The sequence below is a fragment of the Pinus tabuliformis genome, chromosome Q, assembly GCF_031772625.1.
Source record: "Pinus tabuliformis cultivar Carrire ecotype Pingquan chromosome Q, CPIR1, whole genome shotgun sequence".
Classification (NCBI taxonomy): Eukaryota; Viridiplantae; Streptophyta; class Pinopsida; order Pinales; family Pinaceae; genus Pinus; species Pinus tabuliformis.
The window spans coordinates 496,051,890-496,069,247 of NC_142296.1; the positions used below are offsets into that span (position 1 = coordinate 496,051,890).

Below are 17,358 nucleotides of genomic sequence, written 5' to 3' on the forward strand. Positions count from 1 at the left end.
AAACTTTTAAAATATTTAACTAAGTGATACAAAAAAACACATTCAACATCTTGTCATTTGTGAAATAGAAATTGCCAACTAAAAATCACTATGATGAAATAGAAAGAAAAAACATTAAAAAACTACTTTGAAATAAAATCACCCAAATATAATAACCTAAATATACTTATACTTCATTTTAAATTTCACCTCTAAATAAACCATAACTCACGATCAACTTGCCACCACTCACCATCAACTTTAAAAAAATTAAATGATAAAATTTATTTTTTACAACAATATCACACATCACATCATTAACATGACTGTTGATAATTTTTCAATAAAAAATATTATAACTTTTTTAAAATCAATAAACTTTCCTATATATTTCATAACCATACAAAGTGAATAAATATTTCATAATTTTATTTTTATTTTCAAAATTGTTTTAATAATATTTCTTACAACCTATTTTATAACAAATTATTATTTTACATCTTTTTAAAACTTATTTTATTACATATTTAAAACATATTATTATCCTATAACTTTCTCTAACCTAATTTATAGCATATTTAATAATCTATTTTATAACATATTATTATTATTATAAATTACTGATGCAAAACTATTTAAACATATAAGTATATGTCCCAATAACCTATAAATTTAATAACCTATTTTATAACATATTATTATTATTATAAGTTACTGATGCAAAACTATTTAAATAACCTATTTTATAACATATTATTATTATTATAAGTTACTGATGCAAAACTATTTAAATAAGTATATGTCCCAATACGATGAAAAAAAATGCTTAAAAAACATATCTTACTTCATTCTTAATTATAAACCATGGTTACTTTACATTTTGTCCCTAAAACATTATATATAAAATATATAAAATAATTTTAAATGTTTTGAGTAGTTGAATTTATTAATCTTTTCTATTTCAAAATATATAAATTTATTATATATATATTTTTTTAAATATTAAAAAAATCTATTTTAATTTAATTATAAAATTAATAATAAAAATAATAGTTATTTATAAATATAAGTTAATTCATCATTGCTATTAAAAGAAAATCAGATCATTTAAAATAATTCTACTAAAAAATAGTAAAAAACAGACTATCACTCTTCCAAAATTTTTATATCCAAAAAATATAAATCTTAACTACACAAAAACATTTTAAAACATACTCTAAATCCCAAATTTATTCTCATTTTAAAAATTATAATAAAAGATCATTATATTATTAAAAGAAAATCACTATTTAAAATGATTCCATTGAAAAGTAGTAAAAAACAGACTATCACTCTTTCAAAATTTTTATATCCAAGAAAAATATAAACTCTTAACTACACAAAAACATTTTAAAACATACCCCAAATCCCAAATTTATTCTCATTTTAAAATTATAATAAAGAATCATTACCCTTTTATTTATATTTCTACATTAATATAAAAACTGCCATGCACTATACACTTTCGGGTTTTATTTTTTCGAAAAATTTAACTCGATTTTCAGACAAAGCCAAAACCGCATAGCTTCACCATAAACAAAGTTTTGAATCAAGCGGTCAAACTATTTTGGGGTCCCAGTCTCCCATAATTTTTAGTGCCTCGATCTTTGGACAATATTTGTAGACAGAAGTACCGACAACGACTGACAAGTATAGTGTCACAAACATCGCGTGTCAATCCCCTCCGAGGTGACAGAGGATTATAAAGCTCGGAAGGCATTACAAACTCGACGTATAATCTGAGAGATAACAATGATTGGTTCAAAAACGTCAATGAGAACCAGAGTTGGGAGTAAAATAAATGTTGGAGTAATGGAGTTGGGCTCCAAAGTCATGAAGATGCACTGAGTATGAGAACCAGAGTTGGGAGTAAAATAAATGTTGGAGTAATGGAGTTGGGCTCCAAAGTCATGAAGATGCACTGAGTATGAGAACCAGAGTTGGGAGTAAAATAAATGTTGGAGTAATGGAGTTGGGCTCCAAAGTCATGAAGATGCACTGAGTATGAGAACCAGAGTTGGGAGTAAAATAAATGTTGGAGTAATGGAGTTGGGTTCCAAACTCATGAAGTATGCACTGAGTAGGTAGTGCAGAGGTAGCAGCTGCAGCTGGTGTGTACTCGGGTTGGGCTGTGGGTGGACATTAATGGAAATGGGTGTTCTACTTGGGCTTATGATACTGCTATTGGCTGTTTATGCATCTGCTTATGTTGGTCCACCTGCTCCAGAAACATTGCCCAATCTTCAACAGAATGCAAGCTCAGATACCGATCCTCAACAGGTAATCTATTCTTTCCATATATCTAGTACTTAGAAACATAGAACAAAGAAACCAGAATTTTGAAAATGAGCGAAACATTATGATTATTACCGGTTTTCAGTTTGAACTCACATGAAGTGCCTAAATTAATATCTCAGAACTTGGCTAGGAACAGCATCTTAGGCTTGCTCAGAGGTAAACAAAGTCCCACGGTGTAAATTGTTAAGTGATGGTAATTCAATAAGATGTACTCTGTATTATTGTCATTTTCAAATTGGTTTACTGTGATGGGGGTGTAATTCAAAGCCCTCTGGGGTCATTCCTTTGATACATTTGACGGGTTGGGTTTTCTTATACAGCGCTCTCATGAGTTTATGTTTCCATTAGATGCTTGAAAGCCACGCTACCCTGCAAAATACTGAAAGAACTAGTCAAACCAACCACAAATAACATGCTTTAAACTTTAAAGCTTTTGGCAGGTTCTGGTGTGTGTTTATTTGAAAATTGGGCAGACTAGGGATCAAACTCAGGACCTGGCCTTGGCCCGAGAATCCTTGCCTCTTCAATATAAAGGTGTAGATTGCTAGCTCTAACACCCTTTGTTTGAGCCAAAATTTTTGGCTTCCTAGCCATTGCCAACCAAAAAATGGATAGGCTAGGAATTGGACCCAGGACTTGCTCTCCGCTGGCGGGCTGCTCTACAACTGAGCTACATGCCCTTTCAAGAAAGGTATCCTTACCAGTTCACTCTAAAGGTGTGGATCGTTTCATACTATTTTGCACTCTAAAAGAAGTTTGACCCTGACGAAATTTGATCCCTCTCGGCTCACGTTAGATCCCAAATTAGATGGATCTAGGCTGATATATCAAAAACTCTAGGCTACAAGTCCTTTGTAGGCTGCTCTTAAGGCACACTATTCCCCTCTCGGCTCACGTTAGATCCCAAATTAGATGGATCTAGGCTGATATATCAAAAACCCTAGGCTACAAGTCCTTTGTAGGCTGCTCCTAAGGCACACTATTCCTTGTCTAGTAGAATTGAGTCTTGTCCTTAGCCTGAGTATCTTTGGTAAGCCTATTCAATTGTCACCTTGGAACCCTAGACCAAGAATATCCTTTAGGTGACCTGAACTGGGAAGCCTTCCATGTGGTGAAATCCCACTAAAGAGCAGGAGGTGGATTGCTGAGGTGACAATGGCATCCACCTCATTGTTGTGTCTTGATCTGGCTTTTGCCTTGTGAGGCATCTCACAAGACCTGGTAGATTTTGAGGCAACAGTCCCACCGCATAAACTTTAACTAGGACAATCCAACTAGTAATCCATCTAGAAAGGCATTTCCAAAGTTATAAAATAAATGCATAACTTATAAGCCACAAATTCCCCTATGGAATTTCTTGCCATAGCCTTATTTTATAAAAATACAAAAGCAATGTTTTCCCTTTTATGCTAGCCTCTTAAATTGTAGAGCAAACAAGAGGATTATACCAATTATCATTAGCCCCTGTTAAAATTTGAACCAGTTAACAGAATCAGAGCAGTAAATCAGATTTTTGAATGGATTTCCAGCCTTTCAAAATGTATTGCAAATACAATCCTTAGGTGCTGATGTACATACAATGTATGACTAGTTTTCTGTGGCCTGCATGCCCACTAACACTACCGGTATCCTTTACATAAGCTGTTCCAAAAACTTGAATATCTAATTGAGTTCTATATCAAAATATGTCATCATCAGTTGACATGTTACAGATCACCAGCCAAATAAGATCAGAAGTCTAAAAGGTCATAAGACCTTGAGGAAAATCCTTAGGTGCTGATGCACATACAATGTATGACTAGTTTTCTGTGGCCTACATGCCCACTACCATTACTAGTATCCTTTACATAAGCTGTTCCAAAACCTTAAATATCTAACTGAGTTCTAATCAAAGTATGTCATCATCAGTTGACATGTTACAGATCACCAGCCAAATAAGATCAGAAGTCTAAAAGGTAACAAGACCTTGAGGAAACTAGATGCCCCTCAGTAAATTCATCTAAAACAAGAAAACTTTGAGCCAAATGCAAAGATTCCTTAGTGAATTGGCAAAACTGTTCAGTTCTTTAAATATAAGCAAAACTAATCATCTGATAATGACCAGAGGTATTGGTGGCCTGGGTGCAGGCGATATGGACAAACGGCCGAAGCCTGATATAATTTCCTCAATTTCTGGCTGAATTCCTCTTTCTGCTTCAATAGGTATATCAGTCATCTAATGTTAGACTGATTGTCTCATGAGGTTTGAACACAATTAACACTATCGGCGGTTTATAATCGGCCCTTCCAAGCTCCTTCCTCTGACGTGATAACACAGTGTTATCGGAGGTCGCAATCTACGATTCCAATGCTCCCAATATAAGGCTCCTCCTCTCCGAACTTGCGATGTGATAATAATTGCGGACCTGATATGTTATTAAAGCCTCCCTATAATGTTTCGGCTCCGGTAGTGTCGCGCTATCGGAGTTTGGTGTTCCAATGGTTCAGCTCTGTGCCACTCCCACTCAGTGATGCGATGAAGGTTTCGGACCCGACGAGGGTATAGTCTCCGTGCAATAAAACTTCAAGTCCGGAACTCTGTTTCGGCTAAGTAATTCACGATTTTCCTATGTTAACTAGAGTTTCCGCTTGGAAGCTCAACAATGCTTATAATGGAAACCTTGCATGCCAATATAAAGGAAAACACGTTAACAAGCTTAAAGCAAATATCAATAGGTAGAACTGAGCCGAATCACCATTAACAAGGGTTTAGAAGTAAATAAGCGCATACAAATTCCAGTTGACAGAGAATCATAAATTCAGATGCACAGAGAGAGTTTTCAATATGACAATGTCTCCGAGATCGACTAACTCAGAGTGTCCCGTTATTTCCTTTTTATAAATAATAGATAAGCCCTTTTGGTCCTTATCCCATACAAAAGCATGCCTTTTACATAGAGTGATTTAAAGCAATTATGCATAAAGCTTGTTACAGCTTATCCATAAGTGATTATTACAACATGATTTTATTCTTAAATCTATCCTTATCTTAAACTAGAAAAGCATGGAAATTGCTAGCTAAAGGACCCCACTCCTTTGCCTGTAGAGTTTTTTGGATTTTTGGAATAAGTTTAAAGATTTTCCCTCCAAGTCACATGCTCCTGCATCAGACTCCTGAGGACAAAATTCTTCATGGGCTCCTGTCCATGAGTTCATCTACAGAACTACCCAGTTTTTGTAGCATGTCTTCTGTAACCCAAGTAGCTTCAGTGGTTGGCTAATCCTTCCACTTTACCAAATACTGGAAGTATTCTCGTCCCCTTGTTTTCTTAAACACCTTCTTGTCCAAAATTCTTTCTGGTTGTAATTCCTTTGCTGTGGGTAACTGTTTTACCCATTCAATCTCTTGGGTCTTTTGATCTTGTGCTGTATCATCTGCAGTTTCACCTTCATACTTGTACAGGTCTGCAACATTAAAAATTGGTGATATTCCAACATCAGGGGGTAACTCAATCTCATAAGCATTTGCAGAAAATTTCCTCAACACTCTGCACGGTCCAATTTTTTTGAACTTCAATTTGTTATACTCCCTCTTTGGAAACCTCTCCTTTCTGAGATGTGCTAAAACCAGATCTCCAACTTCAAAGTTCACCTCTCTTCTTCTCATGTTTGCTCTGGTTTTGTACTTGATGTTGCTATCCTGCAGCTGTTGTTTCACTTGTTCATGTATTGCTTTCATTTCTGAAGCAAAATCTTCACCCTTTACACTTCTCATCTCATCTTTTCCCAAGTTTCTTAACTCAGATACTCCTCTTGGATGTTTTCCATAAACAATATGGAATGGACTCTGTCCTGTACTCCTGTTAGGTGAGTCATTATATGCATATTCAGCTTGTGCCAACACTCGATCCCACTGCTTTGGATGTTTTGCAGTAAGGCTCCTTAAAAGATTGCCCAAACTCCTGTTCACAACTTTAGTCTGTCCATCAGTTTGTGGATGATAGGCAGAACTGAAACTTAATTTAGTTCCCAGCTTCTTCCATAATGTTCTCCAAAAATGTCCAACAAATTTGGAATCCCTGTCTGAGACAATACTCTTAGACAACCCATGCAATCTTACAACCTCCTTAAAAAATAAATTAGCAATGTGAGAAGCATCACTAGTTTTATAACATGGAATAAAGTGTGCCATTTTTGAAAATTTGTCCACTACAACAAAAATTGAATCATTACCTCTTTGAGTCTTTGGTAAGCCCAAAACAAAATCCATACTTACCATATCCCAAGGCCTATTTGGAATTGGTAATGGAATATACAAACCTGTGTTTTGGCTCCTTCCCTTTGCATGTTGACAGACTTTGCAAGTTTTCACATACTTCTCCACTTCAGATTTCATTTTCGGCCAGAAATAAAATCTGTTCAATTGTTCAAAAGTCTTCTCTATGCCAAAATGTCCTGCAAGTCCTCCACTATGTTTTTCTTTGATTAAATTCTCCCTCATTGAACAGTTTGGTATGCACAACTGATTTTTCTTAAACAACAGTCCATCTTGTAAGAAGTAATCCAACCATCTACTCCTATCCATCAAAACAGGGTTTTTACAAGCTTCAAATGCCTCTTTAAAATCTGGATCTGTTTCATAGGTTTCTTTAAGAAAATCAAAACCCAACACTTGGATTTGACTCTCTTGAAATAATACATTCACATCTGCAACTTTATTTGATTGGCCATTTATATGCTTCAAAACAAAATGGAAGCCTTGAAGATACTCCACCCATTTGGCATGTTTCTGGCTAAGCTTTGGTTGTTGCATAATATATTGTAGTGCATGGTTATCTGAGTAAAGGATAAATTCTTTTGACATTAGATAATGCCTCCATTTTTTTAATGACTGTACAACTGCGTAGAACTCCTTATCATAAGAAGAATATTTCTTTTTGGAATCATTTAGCTTTTCACTAAAGTAGGCTATAGGTCTATCTTCCTGGCTTAAAACACCTCCAATTGCTTCTCCGCTGGCATCACACTTCACTTGGAAAGGCTTACTAAAATCAGGTAAAACCAAAATAGGCTTTTTAGTGATTTTCTTCTTTAACAGCTGCAATTTTTTTCCTGCTTCAGCAATCCATCTAAATGGTTGTCTGTCCTTCTTTATGGTCTCAATAATAGATGCATTGATCTTACTAAAATTCTTAATGATTTTTCTATAAAAACTAGCTAGACCATGAAAACTTCTTACCTCAAAGACACTTTTAGGTGAAGGCCACTCCATGATTGCCTTGATCTTTTCTGGATCCATCTTCAGCGCTTCAGCAGAAATAACAAAACCCAAGTACACTAGCTCTTCTTTCATGAATGAGCATTTCTTCAAATTCAACAATAATTTCTCCTGCAGCAGCCTTTGTAAGACATAATTCAAATGCCTCATGTGCTCCTCCTTAGACCTGCTGTAAACTAATATATCGTCCAGATATACTATTACAAATTTACCAATAAAGTCTTTAAAAACTTTATTCATGAGTCTCATAAATGTACTTGGTGCATTTGACAACCCAAAAGGCATTACTCTCCACTCATACAATTCCTCATTTGTCTTAAAAGCGATTTTCCACTCATCCCCTTCTCTTATCCTTATCTGATGATACTGTAGGAGTTTACAGGGTAAGTTCCTCAGAAAGAATACCAAAAGGACACCGCTCACAACCAGATCACAGATCAATACGCCAGTATTTTTGACGTGGTTAAAACCCTCAAAGAGGGAAACAGTCCACGGCCTGTCCCAACGTGGGTACTACAGGCAATTTATTAATCAAAGAATGAAAATTTACATAAGCTTCTCTCATGCACGGATTACCCGAACAATGACCCTCCATGCGCTTTAAATAGAACTCATGGACCAATCGGGTGTCAAGCCACGGATCAAGTGTCGGTAATACCGAGGAGAGAATGAACCGTCGGATCACTACATATCGTGACCGTCGGATTGTAAGTTACAAAATGTACAACGGTAAAGAAACACACTTTACCTAACTCTATACCTAACTCTACACTAGACCAAGTTGAACTTATCTATATCCTATGTGTCGGAATATCCTAACATCCCCCCTTAAGAACAACTTGGGATAGGATTGAAGGATTTACAAATATGACACAATAGGAGAAGGAAGGAGGCACTAGAGCCTATCCCCCCTTAGTGACAACTTCCTGAACTCCAAGCATATATCGAAGTTTAGTGAACTTCGCCTCTGTGAGAGCCTTTGTGAAGATGTCTGCAACCTGATCATCTGTTGGACAATATTGCACTTCAAGAACATGGTCATGAATGAGCTTTCTGATGAAGTGCATGTGTAGTTCAATGTGTTTGCTGCGCTGATGCTGGACTGGATCTTTGCATAGCTGAATGGCACTTTGATTATCACACCAAAGTGTGGTTGGATGCTGCTGCTCAAAGCCAAACTCTGATAGGATCTGACGAAGCCACAAGGCTTCCTTACTAGCTTCCACGGCACCACGATACTCTGTTTCTGCTGACGAAAGAGAAATGGCAGCCTGTTTCTTACAAGCCCATGTAATAGGTCCTGAACCAAGAGTGAAGACATAACCGGCAGTAGACTTCCGATCATCAGGGTCACCAGCCCAATCAGAATCAGTGAAACCAACTAACAGAGGAGCTGCTTTGGCACTGTAATGAATCCCAAACTGTACTGTACCTCGAACATAACGAAGTATTCTTTTAGCTGCTTTCCAATGACTTTCACGGGGGTTTTGCATAAAACGAGCAACAAGGCCAACAGCAAAGGAAAGATCAGGACGAGTATGGGTTAAATACAAGAGTTTTCCTACAAGTTGACGGTATAAGGTAGCATCAACTTCAGGAGAAGTACAAGAGACTGAAAGTTTGACTCCAGACTGAAAGGGAGAAGGGGCTGGCTTACAGTCTTCCATGTGAAAATGACGAAGAATATCACAAGCATACTTGGACTGGGAAAGGAAAATACCCTCCTTGGATTGCAAGACTTGAAGACCGAGAAAATAGTGTAAGTGTCCTAAGTCTGTCATTTCAAATTTCTTTTTAAGGCTGGACTTCACATGGTTTATAAGGTTGGGATCACTACCAGTAAGAATAAGATCATCAACATAAAGAACAAGGATGATAAGAGAGTTGCCCACTTTCTTGGTGTAGACAGTATTGTCAGAATGACACCTAGAAAAGCCAGATTCTAAAAGAAAGCTATCCATTTTGGCATACCAAGCCCGAGGAGCTTGCTTGAGGCCATAAAGGGATTTCTTAAGTCGACAAACAAGGCTGGAGTCTGTTTGTATGAAGCCAATGGGTTGTTCCATATAGATTTCTTCCTGCAAGTCTGCAAGAAGGCAGATTTAACATCCATCTGATGGACTTCCCATTTTAAAGAGGCAGCAAGGGAAATAACAAGGCGGATAGAGTTCATTTTGGCAACAGGGGAGAAGGTTTCAGTGTAGTCAATGCCTTCAACCTGTGAAAAGCCCTTAGCAACGAGACGAGCTTTATGTTTATCAACTTTCCCATCTGGTCCATACTTGGTTCTGTAAACCCATTTACATCTAACAAGTTTGCGTCCCTTTGGTAGAGGAACAAGATCCCATGTATCATTTGTCATCAATGAATGATATTCTTCATTCATAGCTGCTTCCCAATGTGGATGGCCTGAAGCTTCTGCAAAAGTGTCAGGATCATGATTTACTGGAGCTTGAGCCAGTAAAGAAGAGGCTCTTTCAAACTGAGAACGTGTACGTCGCTGATCTGTAGGATCACCGGCAAGATCACCTGCTGCATCCCGAGTAGCACGGACCCATCTTGGAAGTTGAGGATCCTGAGAAGGTGGGGGAGGATTATCATCCTCGCTTTCATCATCTGAAGAAGAAATGTTTTCAAAAGTAGAAGAGATAGGAAGAGGTGGCACATCCGCCGGACTAGGCTCGCAGGCCGATTTATTCTCATCAAATTTTACATCTCTTCTAATGATAACATTTTTGGACTTAAATGGAATAAGTCTATAACCTTTTACATCTTCAGAATATCCAACAAAAGTACATTTCTCACTCTTAGGTTCTAAAGCTTTATGCTTTTCATCTGGAATATGGGCCCATGCTTCACTTCCAAACACACGAAAGTGACTTACATCTGGTTTAATGGAACTCCAAGCTTCTTCTGGAGTGATATTCTCTAGAACCTTAGTAGGAGTGCGATTGATTATATAATTTGCACAATTAATTGCTTCGGCCCAAAAACTAAGACTGAGTCCTTTAGATTGCAGCATACAATTAGCCATTTCCTTTAAGGTGCGATTTTTCCTTTCAGCTACACCATTTTGTTGTGGAGTGTATGGAACAGTATGTTGCATTTGAATTCCATTTTCGGTGCAAAAGTTGATGAATGTGTTTTTAACATATTCTCCACCATTATCAGTTCTTAGCTTAAGAATTTGATGTCCAGATTGTTTTTCAACAAAGGCTTTGAAGGCCAAAAATGTGTTAAATACTTCGCTCTTGAGTTTTAAGAAGTATACCCAAGTGCGTCTGGAGAAATCATCAATGAAAGTTAAGAAGTACTTGCAGCCAGAGAATGAAGCAACAGGAAGAGGACCACATAAATCACTGTGCACAAGCTGTAAAGGGGCTGAGGCGTGCCAAGAGGCACGTTTGTCAAAACTGTCCCGATGATGTTTTCCGAGTACACATCCGGAACAAACACCATCTCTGCAAGATACCATAGGAAGACCTGTCACCATATTTTCTTTACATAGATGCTGAAGGGAGCGATAGTTTAAGTGACCAAATCGCTCATGCCAAAGTTTGCTCACTTCATCATTATGAGCAACAAATACTGAGGGAAGATTTGATGACCCAAAGTTGTGAAACTTATACAACCTTGTGGAATCATCAGCAAGACCAGTAGCTAGAATCTGTTTAGGATCTTTTAGATCCTTGATTACAACATCATGAGGTGAAAATTCAACAATTTTACCTTCACCTGAATGAGTTATCTGATAGACAGATAGAAGGTTGCAGGATAAGGTTGGAACACATAATACATCATTAAACTGACCATTGTCTAGATGAACAGTTCCAGTCCCTACAACATTAAGAGATCTATCATCACCAACATATATATTTTTGGTGTTACAATCATTTAAAGAAGAAAACATGGCTTGGTTTTTGGCCATGTGATAAGAGGCTCCAGAATCAATGAGCCACTCATGAGAATGAGAAGAAGAAGAAGATACATTTAATGCATAACCAGACTGAGATGATTGACAACGACATGCAGAAAGTGCCATTCCGGAAGTTGAAGTTGACGTAGGCTCCACATGGATGTTATGTTTCTTCATTGCGGCTTCCAAGGCTTCCATCTTCTTGAAGCATTTAGATTCTAAGTGGCCATCTCGATTACAAAAGTTACAATGTCTATCAGTCTTCTTCCATTTGTTTTTATTGGTCTTATCATTTTGCTGAAATGATCTTTCATTTTGAGGCTGAGTTGGTTTAGGACCATTCTTTTGAGGATATGACTTCTTAGGATTCTTTGAATTTGGTTGCTGCTGGGCGGCTAACACTTTCGTGGAAGAGTTTCCAAGATTAAGAAGACCAAGGTGTGAGAGTTTTTCTTGTTCTCTTATTAAGGAATCACAAAAGGAGTCAAAGGAAGGGGCCTTGTAGTCTTTTCCTTGACAAATGAAAGCTTCCCTTGTAGAATGGAAAGTGGAAACAAATACAGAGTAGGCTGGTCCCAACTTAGTAAGGATGGAATAAATAAGGTTACCATCTTCTTTCTTAACTTTAACACCTTCCAAGAGATATCTAAGGGTCTTGAATTTGGACAAGAAATCTTCAATGCAAGAAAAATTATTAGGATCCAAAGTAAGCAACTCATTTTCAAGTTGATGGGCTCTAATTTCATTTTTAATCCCAAAAACTTTAGCAAGTTTTTCTAATGCTTCATGAGGAGTCTCAAGTTCTGCAATGTGGAATCTAAGATCAGGAGAAATAGACATCCCTATCAAACCACGTGCTTGATCTTGTCTATTTTCCCATTTTGCAGCCTTGTCTTCATCTTTTGGTTTCTTCTCTTGGTCTGTGTCTATTCTGAAGAGACCTTTACTTCTAAGTAAATCTTCCATGTAGGCTACCCATTGGAAGTAGTTAGTGCTGTCAAGAATGACTTGGCATGGACTTTCCATTTTTAAAAAAAACTGAAGCTGAAGATGCTGAAAGTAAGTGTTCCAATGGATAGATCTCGAAAAAATAGGCGGTTTTAAAAAAAACGGCTCTGAAAAAGGCTTCCGGATGAAGAAGTTATGGCTTTTTGAAAAAAAAATTGTTGACGTTGCCGGCAAAGTGCGCGAATGTGCGGGAATGAAAAAATCCGCCCCCACAAAATGGAGACTTGAACCCAAGACCTCTACTCTCTTAAAATAGCGTTGAACCAATTGATCTATACAAAAAATTTGAGAGAGAGAGAGAGAGAGAGAGAGAGGGGGGGGGGGCCTTTGTTTGCGTGCTTGCCTTGAGAAAGCTCTTTTTCCCTACAAAACACAAGACACAAAACCCAACACGAATATGCAAAGAAAAACGAACCTTGTGGCTCGAAGTTAGCTTTAGCCAAAAAACTAGAAATTTAAAAAAAAAATCTCAAAGTTAGCTTTAGCCCAAAAACTAAATATTTTTCTCAATGTTTCTGATTTTCCGAGATCACACTAAGGTGCAGGGAAAAGAGCATACGCATGAGAAAAATCCTTCCTTTCTGTTTCTGATTTGCCCAGATCGCACAGAGTCGCAGGGCAAAGAGCATACGCAGAAATGAAAGGTATAGATCCGGTTAAAAAAAAGGCTAAATAAATCGAAACCGAAATAAGCAGAGAGAAAATAACAGTAAACTGCAAAAAACACTGTATACCTCCGATCTGAAAAATGACGCAGCTAGGGCTACCGGAAACCTTTTCGCGTGAAACGAAAGGGGTTCCTCACTGGAACAGATGCTCCGAACGCAACAGAGCAGTCCTCTCGGCCCGAAAGCAGTCAGAAACAGCAGATCTAGGAAACGACAGCCGCATGCAGTTCTACCGGCTTCAGATTTGGATCACCAACGGACGCGGCCCTCAAATAGCTCTGATACCATGTAGGAGTTTACAGGGTAAGTTCCTCAGAAAGAATACCAAAAGGACACCGCTCACAACCAGATCACAGATCAATACGCCAGTATTTTTGACGTGGTTAAAACCCTCAAAGAGGGAAACAGTCCACGACCTGTCCCAACGTGGGTACTACAGGCAATTTATTAATCAAAGAATGAAAATTTACATAAGCTTCTCTCATGCACGGATTACCCGAACAATGACCCTCCATGCCCTTTAAATAGAACTCATGGACCAATCGGGTGTCAAGCCACGGATCAAGTGTCGGTAATACCGAGGAGAGAATGAACCGTCGGATCACTACATATCGTGACCGTCGGATTGTAAGTTACAAAATGTACAACGGTAAAGAAACACACTTTACCTAACTCTATACCTAACTCTACACTAGACCAAGTTGAACTTAACTATATCCTATGTGTCGGAATATCCTAACAGATACCCACTTTTAAGATCTAGTTTTGAAAAATACTTTGCTCCACTCAAGCAATCCATTAAATCTTCAATTCTAGGTAAAGGAAATCTGTACCTGATTGTGATTTTATTGATGGCTCTTGAATCTGTACACATTCTCCAGCCTCCATCTTTCTTTGGACTCAACACTGTTGGTACTGCGCAAGGACTCAAGCTTTCTCTGATCAGCCCTTTTTCAAGCAATTCTTGCACCTGCTTCCTAACCTCTTCATTTTCTGTAGGAGTCATTCTATAAGTTGCTTTGTTAGGTAGACTTGCTCCAGGAATCAAATCTATATGATGGCTAATTCTTCTAATGGGTGGCAACTCATTTGGAAAATCATCAACAATAATATCATAATATTTCTCCAACATTTCTTGAATTTCAATGGGTACATAGGAAATTTTAGTAGAAGTCATTGTTACCTTGGGCTTGCAAATTACAGCAAAATTTACCTCATTCTTTTCAATCTGCTTCAAGTATTCCTTTCCTCCTAATAACAGAGTTTTTGGATTAGTCTTCTTTCCTGGTACATCTTCTTCTTGCAGAGGCAGCAATGTATGATTGACACCATCCTTTCCAAACTTGTAGGTGTTTCTTTTCCCATCATGCATGGCTCCTCTGTCATATTGCCAAGGTCTTCCAAGCAATATGTGACACACATCCATTGGCATCACATCACATACAATTTTATCTTTGTACTTGCCCACCTGAAATTCCACTTCACACTGTTCATTCACTAACAGTTGATGTCCCTTTTGTAACCATGACACCTTGTAAGGTGTTGGATGTTTCATTGTCTTCAGCTTCAATTTCTCCACCACTTTTGTAGAGACCAAATTATCAGTGCTGCCACTATCAATGATCATCTGACAACATTTCCCTTGAACTTTACACACTGTTCTGAATAAAGTCTTCCTTTGTGATGGTTCAACTATCTCCTTTGCTGGCTTGAGCAAAACTTTATTAACTACCAAAGGTTCTCCTCTCTCTGGTATATTTTCTTCTTCTGTCACTACTGTTGTTGCTTCCCCCTCAACTTGAGCAACAATAGCATTCCTCTTATTTGTTTATGCTTTCTCTGGGCACTCAAAGGCTCTGTGTCCCAGTTTGTTACATCTGTAACATCTTACTTCTCTTCCTCTTCCTCTGCCTCCTCTCCCTCTAGAAAAACTCCCTCTGCCTCTTGCATCACCTCCTGTGGGTGCATGCTGGGTTGAGCTACTGCTAGCTCCATCTTTAGGTGCTGTAGATCTCCCTCTACCACCTTGACTTCCCCTTCCTCGGAAAGTACCTCTCCCTCTGGCACACTGCTTCCTCATGAGTTTTTCTTCAACTTTCAGTGCTATCTGATAAGCTTCCTCTACTGTTTTAGGAGACAGTAGACTTATCTCATCTTGAATGTCCATCCTAAGGCCATTCACATATCTAGCCACCTTCTCATCTGTATCCTGGGCTTCTCTAGCTCTTATGCTGACCTTGTAGAATTCCTCTGTGTATTCTTTCACTGTCAAAGACCTCTGTCTAAGATTCTGCATCTGTCTGAACAAGGTTTGTTGATAATTACTTAGTAGAAACTTACCTCTTAGCTTTGTTATCATCCTGCTCCAATTCTTGATAGGTTGCTTGCCAAGTCTCTTTCTTTCTGCCTGCACACCATCCCACCAAAGTGCTGCATGGCCTTTTAACTTGGTAACAACAAACTTTACTTTCTTCTCATCTTTTGTTTCTTCATAGTTGAAGAATTTCTCCATGCCATTAATCCAGTCTATCATTTCTTCTAGATTCAGTCCTCCTTTATATATTGGAACCTCGGTCTTTGGCCTAGCTGTGGATCTCAACATTCACTGGAAAAATCTCATCTCAGGGTAACTGCTACAGCTTCCTCCTCTGTAGCTTCAATCTCAGGTTCACTAACATCTCCATCATCTATATTTTTGCCTGTTGTTAATGCATCCAATCTAGCTTGCATCTGTTGCATAGCTTCCATTACTTCAACGTTTGCAACAGGCTGTCCTCTTCCACCACGTCCTCGTCCTCTTCCAACTCTGAAAGCCATAGTAACTTTCCTTCTCCTGCTTCTGAGATTCAATTCAATGTCAGTTGGTTGCTCTGATACCACTAATGGTGGCCTGGGTGTAGGCGATATGGACAAACGGCTGAAGCCTGATATAATTTCTTCAATTTCTGGTTGAATTCCTCTTTCTGCTTCAACAGGTATATCAGTCATCTAATGTTAGATTGACTGTCTCATGAGGTTTTCCTCTTATCACCCCAACCCTTATTATCGGGCACAAATCATCTCATAGGCATGTTTTCCTCTATTGGGATTATAATCCCATAGGAATTATACTAATAGAATATCGTTGCTTTAAAACAAAGGAAATGCGTTTAAAATGCAATATACACAGGCGGAGGGCTTTCATTCCAAAGGAACGAAAATACACTATCGGTGCTTTAAGTTCAAACAATGCGTTTGAACGCAATTAACACTATCGGCGGTTTATAATTGGCCCTTCCAAGCTCCTTCCTCTGACGCGATAAAACATAGTGTTATCGGAGGTCGCAATCGGCGATTCCAGTGCTCCCAATACAAGGCTCCTCCGCTCCGAACTTGCGATGCGATAATAATCGCGGACCCGATATGTTATTAAAGCCTCCCTATAATGTTTCGGCTCTGGTAGTGTCGCGCTATCGGAGTTCGGCGTTCCAACGGTTCAGCTCTGTCCCGCTCCCACTCAGCGATGCGATAAAGGTTTCGAACCCGACAAGGGTATAGTCTCTGTGCAATAAAACTTCAAGTCCGGAACTCTGTTTCAGCTAAGTAATTCACGATTTTCCTGTGTTAACTAGAGTTTCCGCTTGGAAGCTCAACAATGCTTATAATGGAAACCTTGCATGCCAATATAAAGGAAAACACGTTAACAAGCTTAAAGCAAATATCAATAGGTAGAACTGAGCCGAATCACCATTAACAAGGGTTCAGAAGTAAATAAGCGCATACAAATTCCAGTTGACAGAGAATCATAAATTCAGATGCACAGAGAGAGTTTTCAATATGACAATGTCTCCGGGATCGACTAACTCAGAGCGTCCCGTTATTTCCTTTTTATAAATAATAGATAAGCCCTCTCGGTCCTTATCCCATACAAAAGCATGCCTTTTACATAGAGTGATTTAAAGCAATTATGCATAAAGCTTGTTACAGCTTATCCATAAGCGATTATTACAGCATGATTTTATTCTTAATTCTATCCTTATCTTAAACTAGAAAAGCATGGAAATTGCTGGCTAAAGGACCCCACTCCTTTGCCTGTAGATTTTTTTGGATTTTTGGAATAAGTTTGAAGATTTTCCCTCCAAGTCACATGCTCCTGCATTAGGTATCCTCCAAATGTATTCCCAACTTTGAAAGGCTCAAACTGTGGACCTGGA

The 17,358-nt window shown here is 38.1% G+C and overlaps 1 protein-coding gene across 1 annotated transcript in view; it reads left to right on the top strand.

Annotated features, from left to right (window-relative positions):
• The first annotated feature begins 1,742 nt into the window (after positions 1 to 1,742).
• LOC149220331 (purple acid phosphatase 18-like) overlaps positions 1,743 to 17,358 on the top strand; it is an 85,388-nt gene continuing 69,772 nt past the window's right edge. Inside the window, exon 1 of the mRNA XM_089384755.1 lies at positions 1,743 to 2,298. Coding sequence (XP_089240881.1) covers positions 2,164 to 2,298 — 135 coding nt within the window. The 5' untranslated portion in view covers positions 1,743 to 2,163. The remainder of the gene's footprint in view (positions 2,299 to 17,358) is intronic.